This window comes from Helianthus annuus, chromosome 2, assembly GCF_002127325.2.
Source record: "Helianthus annuus cultivar XRQ/B chromosome 2, HanXRQr2.0-SUNRISE, whole genome shotgun sequence".
NCBI classification, from domain to species: Eukaryota; Viridiplantae; Streptophyta; class Magnoliopsida; order Asterales; family Asteraceae; genus Helianthus; species Helianthus annuus.
Window position 1 is genome coordinate 3756489 of NC_035434.2, and position 7348 is coordinate 3763836.

General features: G+C 41.9%; 1 protein-coding gene across 1 annotated transcript; it reads right to left on the reverse strand.

Annotated features, from left to right (window-relative positions):
- Nucleotides 1–4239: 4239 nt before the first annotated feature.
- On the reverse strand, nucleotides 4240–5148 carry LOC110927953. The gene is made up of 2 exons (XM_022171255.1): nucleotides 4828–5148; nucleotides 4240–4707 (listed from the first exon to the last, which is right to left on the reverse strand). Exons 1-2 carry the CDS (start codon nucleotides 5146–5148, stop codon nucleotides 4240–4242), a joined length of 789 nt encoding a protein of 262 aa, XP_022026947.1.
- Between the last annotated feature and the right edge of the window lie 2200 nt (nucleotides 5149–7348).

Below are 7348 nucleotides of genomic sequence, written 5' to 3' on the forward strand. Positions count from 1 at the left end.
GTAATCGACTTTGGCAACAGCTGGGAGAAGCATCTACCACTTGTGGAATTCTCGTACAATAACAGCTACCACACCAGCATTAAAGCTGCTCCGTTCGAGGCATTGTACGGACGTAAATGCCGGTCACCTCTTTGTTGGGCAGAGGTGGGGGATAGTCAAATCACTGGTCTAGAACATGTGGTAGACACTACTGAGCGGATTGCTCAAATACGACAACGCATGGCGGCCGCTCGTGATCTTCAGAAAGCCTACGCCGATAAGGGCAGGAAACCACTTGAGCTCCAGGTTGGGGAGCGGGTATTACTCAAAGTTTCAACCTGGAAGGGCGTGGTTCGTTTTGGTAAACGAGACAAACTTAACCCACGGTACGTTGGACCTTTCGAAATCATTGAGAAGATAGGCAAGGTTGCCTACAGACTAAACTTACCAGCAGAACTCGGTGCAATTCACAACGTTTTTCACGTGTCGAATCTGAAGAAGTGTCTGTCAGATGAGACCCATGTAGTTCCTCTGAAGGAACTCACTGTCGACGAGCAGTTACGATTCGTCGAAGAACCAGTTGAAATCACAGACCAGGATGTTAAGGTCCTCAAGAGCACTAGAATACCTCTCGTACGAGTTCGTTGGAACTCACGTCGCGGCCCAGAGTTCACCTGGGAGCGCGAAGATCGGATGAAACAAAAGTATCCCCAACTGTTTGCAAACAGTACAACCACTACTGAGGCTGAAGCTACGGAATTTCGGGACGAAATTCCAGATCAACAGGGGGAGGATGTGACACCCCAGGAAAACCGGGAAACCATACAACTTAACTAGCTTCCTCAGTGAGTGCCATCAAATTTCGGGACGAAATTTCTTTCAACTTGGGGATGATGTGACAATTCGAAATTTAGAACCTTCGATGTATCTTGATGTAACGTGTTTGAACATATATGACTAATTGAATCGTTAAATTTTATGATTTATGTGTGTACATTCTATGTGACTATGTGCTATGTGTATACGTATGCGTGTATGTATGCGACTCGAGAACAACAAGGACCCGACTCGAGACCATGTGGTCTCGAGTGAACAGTAACCGGTTGGGCCATTTGGGCCGTAAACCCCTTTAGCCGGCTTGTAAACCCATTAGGGTGAACCATGAGGAACTAGTATATATGCTACACTCATGGCCACATTTACCATTTCCTTTGACAACACACATACTCCTCTACACACACACTCTCCTACTTTCTCTCACAAACACACTCCCTCATTCTCGGATTTGGACTCTTGGATCGGCTCACACACACACCCGGTTGGAAGCTTCATACACACCTTTGAGACCCATCAACCGGTTAGTGTTTATGATGTTTATTGTTGATGCTAGTATGTTATGATGTTTGTTATGTTTGTTGTTAAATGGTAGTATGAATGATATGATTTAACTAGTGTAGTGTATGCTTGATGATGTTTTATGTGTGTAATGTTGATAAATCGGTTAACATGTCTTGATTTTGGATATATTGCATGATGAGTTATGATATCTTGTGTTTAAATGAAGTTTAAACCACTAGTTGTTGATGTTCATGAAACCGGTTTGCACTTGTCATATAATCGGATTAGTATAGAACCGAGTTTGTGGTGTCATGTTAAATGTGTTGATTAGTTATTCATGACTATGTTTGTGAGTGATGCAAAATGTGTTTGAATAAGGGTTGTTTGTGTTATGAATATGTGAAGAACTTAATGAATGTGTTTTGAATATATGAAGAACAACTTGAATGTGCTTTGAAGGTGCTTTGAATATTTGAAATCTGATTTGTTTGATCCATTTTGGGTAAATATTAGACAACAAAACATGTTTAGTGGATAGTACATATTTCTGCATGAATTTCATTGGATAGTACAAACTGCGAAGGATCAGCAACTGCTGGGGAGTCGAGACCCCTGGTTTCGACTCGAGACCATAGCATGACAAGCCGAGACCACAGTTTGCGACACAGGTTGCGAGTCGAGAACCCCTAGTCTCGACTCGAGACCACATATGATCAACACAAACAGCATGACTCGAGACCATGCCTGCGAGTCCGGTTGCGACTCGAGACCAACACATGCATGACCCGAGATCTCCTCAGATTGCGACTCGAGACCCTGTCAGCTACACTCGAGACCGCACAGTCTCGAATCGAGACCACGCTTATTGGGCTTGCTTAGTTACGGGCCTAAGTTAATGGGCCGGACTTATGGACTCCTTATGCTACTGTTTAATGCGTGTATTGGGCTTGCATACCATTACGAGACCAACCGTTTGGGTCACCCTTAGACTGTTACGTGAATGTTACTGTGAAACTTGTTGTGCACTATTGATGAACTGTCATGCTAGAACCTGTATGCCATGATTGCTACTTGTACGTGCACTGCTTGGTTTGAACCTGACTTAAATGGTATCTATGTTAGGACATAGTTGACCACTTGCAACTTGATTGACCTTTCTGTGTTACTGCCGAGCAAACCAAGGTGAGTTCACACCCTCTACAAAGCATGGGATTCCCTGGGTTAGGAATGGGGTTAAGGAACGTGGATTCCTCGTCCTCCTTCGGTAGGACAGCTATGGTTCAGGAATGTGATTCCTTGTCCGGATGGACGGACAACTCGTACTAGACCAAAACTCTATCACGAAGTCCCTCCTTTTGTATCGACTTAATCGCCGGGCCAATGGCGAGCGGGTCATTAGTTAGATAGCGCTATTTAGGTCTGACAAACCTCACACCGTGCCGCAGAGGACGGGCATGAACTAATGGATCTGGGGCACGTCAATGATGATAGACATTGACAGTTTCAGGGCACATAAACATGACTACAGTCAGCAGTCGATATGGTAACGAGTCTAGTGTACGCATGGGGTAGCCCCCACGGCCGAAATGCCTGATAACTAACACGGGGTAGCCCCCACGGCTGGAATGCCAGAGTAACCGGGAATAAACAGGTCACGTTTTTAAACTATGGGGTAACCCCCACGGCAGGATGCCAGATAAAGGAAACTGTTTTCGAAACCACTTAAAACGAACACCCAACCGTGAACTCACTCAACTAGTTGTTGACTCGTTACTACATGCTTTGCAGGACCATAGGTACTCAGCTGGAGCTTGCATGGAGGAGAGTCGTTGTGGGACACGGATTGCTGCGTACCATGTTAAACTTGAAAACGTTTGAACTTATGTTTTAACTTTAAGACTTATGCTTCCGCTTACAACTTAAACTTTGTTTTAACACCAATCGTATTGGTTTTACTTTTATAACTATTTATATGCTTGTTCAGTATGATTGGTGGCTGGATCCTGGTCAGTCACGCCTCCAAGCGGTAGTACTCCGCAGGTGGATTTTGGGGGTGTGACATCATAAGCTCTAAAATGATGTTTGGCAAAGAGGGTGTATGTGAGGGGGAAAAGCCAATAAGTCAATAAGTCACAAAATCCTGACTTTTCCAATAAGCCAATAAGTCAATAAGTTGTTTCAATAAGCTTACCCAAACATGCCCTAAGTGGTGCAGATGGACAATGGTTGTTGTAGCGGTGGTTAGGTGGTGGTTCACGGTGGCAGGAGGTGTGAAGGTGGTCGGAGATGGTGTTTGAAGGAATTTGGGGGTTTCATGAGATGAGAGAGATGCAGATTGTTGTTGATGAGGGAGGAGGGTTAGATTGGGAGAGGTTAAATAATAGAATTTACATAATAAGTCCCTAAAGTATAGTTAATTACATAAATGATTCTTAAACTAACAAGGGTATTTTAGTCTTTTCATAGAAAACTAACAACACAAATGGATGGGGTTAACAGAGGTGGACCATAATTGTTACGAAAGTGAAACCACAGGGACTGAAATGGCAATTTTTAAACTAATGGACTAAAATATTGATTTTTAACAAACCATAGGGACAAAAAACGCAATTAACTCTTAAACTAATATTGTGATGTTGTGGATTTTCCCTAATAACTCTGAAATTATTGTTTTCAACCAAATAGTAAAACTTATTGGTGAGAGACAAACTACCTGATTCCAGAGCTTATAAGTGGTGGGTGTAGATGGTCCTTGAAAAACGACATGAATCTCTAATTGAATTTAAAGATTTCTTTCCTTTCATTTAATAAACAAATCACGAATAATCGTTGATTCTCTATTAGTTGTCTTATTAATTTTTTTTGAAAGGTAAACTTCAATAAAACCGCGACCGGCCCTCAAAACAAGGACCGACGCACAGACTACAACATATACAATGGGTTCACCATCCAATCCTTCCAAACAATCTTTTTAAACCTAGATCTTGACCTTAGCCAAATAAAGGACAAAGATTTAATAGACGCCACTAGCTCTCCAACTTTCGCACCTTTGTCTCTAAAGATCTTTTCATTCCTCGCGTTCCAAATAACCCACATGGAAACCATAACAATACCTTGAATAATTTTGTTTTCTTCCTTAATTCTTCTCCCATTCGCAAGCTTTAATAAATCTTTAACATCAAAAACGAAAAAAGGGTCTATCTTGCACCAAGCACCAATCGCCGACCAAACCCTAAACGTAAAACCACATCCGGTATAAAGATGTAACGACGTCTCTTCTTCCGCTTCACACAAAGCACATGAAACTTCTTGGAGGTTGATATGCCGTCTTCGAAGAGCAGCCCTGGTCGGAATACGGTCCATCTCGAGCCGCCAAACAAAAATCTTAACCTTTAGAGGAACCCACGAAATCCATTTCAAATAAAAATCCCTCTTTTGACACCTCTCTTGAACCAATAATTTCTTGAAATCGGCCACAACAAAATCTCCATCATTGTTCCCTTCTCATACCCAACGGTCGTCCGAATCAGTTAACACAAAACCGTTCAGCAGAGAAGTTATCTGATCAGCCTGCTCAAACTCAGCAGCATTCGACAAGCTCCTGTTCCACCTGCAGCAGTAAATTCCAGCCTCATTATCCCATGATTCAGCCACCGAAGCATATTTGTCCTTTGCCACACTAAACAAAGCTGGAAAAGCATCTTTAAACTGCAACTCCCCTCGCCATTTATCTATCCAGAAGCGAACCTCAGAACCATTGCCGACTACAGCTCGAAACTGGGAGTTAACATTTCTGGATTGCAGAACCACTTTATTCAGCCATAACACCATCGCTTTCCAGCCTCCTGTTTGCGAATTATTAACAGGAAGGATATGCCATTTTTTATTTTTACCATGACAAGCCTCTATCACTTTTCGCTAGAGACAAACAACTTCATTCTTGTACCTCCAAACCCATTTAACCAGCAAAGCCATATTAACTTCTGCCAATTTAGAAACGCCCAATCCCCCTTCCTTCTTAGGAGTCGTAACAACATCCCAAGCGACCCAATGAATCTTCTTTATAGTTTCGTCGCCCGCCCACAAAAAAACGCTTATAATAATCTCCATATTTTCAATAACCTTGATCGGAGCCTTATATAGGGAGAAATAATATATGGGCAAGCTAGATAGAACCGGTTTAATGAGCACAAGACGCCCACCAATAGATAAAGCTCTAGCCTTCCATAACTTTAGCCGAGATTTACATTTCTTTATCACCGACTCCCAATTCCGGATTCGATTCATGTTCGCTCCAACTTTAATTCCAAGATAATCAAAAGGAAGAGACCCATGCTTACACCCACACACTTCAGAAAAAACCTTAAGCTCTTCTTCGGTACAATTAACACCAAAAATAGTCGACTTGAACAAGTTAATTTTTAATCCGGAGCATAAGTGGAAAACGCGAAGCAGCCGAATCATATTCTTGAAATTCCTCATTGACCATTTCCCAACAAGAAGAGCATCATCCGCGTAAAGCAAATGGGTGATATGAGGCTCGTCATTCCCAAGATGCAAACAACCAAACTCACCAATAGCCACCTCTTTATTAACAAGATTCGTAAACGCCTCCATTACGATAAGGAAAAGGAAAGGAGATAAGGGGTCGCCTTGTCTCAATCCTTTTTCACATTGAAACACGAAAGTAGGCGAGCCATTCACTAAAATAGAAGATCTAGCCGATTTCAAGACCCCTTCAATCCACATACACCACCGATCCGGGAAACCCATTTGTTTCATAATAGAGATCAATAAACACCAATCCACATTGTCATAAGCCTTCTCAAAATCGATCTTAAACATAAAAGCTTTCTCTCCTTTCCGCTTCAACCAAGACGCCATCTCATTAATTGTAGGATCGTGATCTTACCCGAATGAGTCGTTCAGAGGTGTTCTACTCTGTTTCAGGTGCGGAATAACAAGAAACAAAGCTAGAAACAGCTAATTCTTCACTTTAACTACTGATTGTATTGATTAGAAGCTCAATTACATTCAGTCTTCACACCGGCAGCACTTCGGTATGGAAATCGTACAACTGTTCTACTGATTTCGCTCATGATACCTATATATAGTACTGTGATTTCGCTCCAAGAGACACAATGTCCACAAGAGCGAAATCCCAACTAGACCACATAAGCGAAATCACCTATCTAATACCCTATGAGCGAAATCAGGGTCTAATACACATACATTCTCTCATTTTCTCGTAAAACGTCCCCTAATCTATACAATTCAATGTAAGACTCGATACAAGACGAAGTCGACAGATGCATGCACCAACAGACTCCCCCTCAGATGTTGACGAGTCGACTATCGAGTCACGACAATGCTGTGTCTTCACTTCTTTAGTCTTGATCAGTCTCTGGGCTTCTCTCTCTCTATCTTCATCAACAAACTCCCCTTAACAATGTGCTGGTATTTCTTTGTTCTTCAGCAGCATCTGTATCAGGATCGTTGACTGCCTTTCCAGTACACAGCTTCTCTAGATCGATCAGCCTGGCTCTTCATGTTCCAAGATCGTTGGCTGGCTTTAACTCTGATCACAGAATCGAAACCTGGCTTTCTTCAATAAGAGTCCTCAGGTATCGTAACCTAGCTCTCATCTAGCTTGGATATCAGGATCGAATTACCTGGCTCAATTTATCCTGCAAAAACTCTACCTCAAAGTAAGTTTTACACATTTAACAATTTGAGTATAAACATATGCACCAACATGCACTTTCCCTCAGAATATAAATGTATGCACTAACACTGACTCCCTCTCATAAGCATATGCACCAATAGATACGACTCTCCCTCAGAAATAACTTCCTCTATGATGAACCAATTGTTTAATTAAAAACATATTTTCACATTCAAAGCACACTCTCCTCCTCATAACAATGTCATCATGTTTAGCACTTTGGGACTTTGAAAATCAGCTTTCCAACATCAGTTGTCGAAAATCTTTTTGACTTTTTCAAAAAAATTTATGCTAAAACACACACAA

Coding starts and splice junctions, on each gene's coding strand:
- LOC110927953 (XM_022171255.1), bottom strand. CDS start 5,148: ATGGTGTTATGGCTGAATAAAGTGGTTCTGCAATCCAGAAATGTTAAC. Junction 4,708..4,827: donor CTGATTCGGACGACCGTTGG/GTATGAGAAGGG, acceptor GTTCCTCTAAAG/GTTAAGATTTTTGTTTGGCG.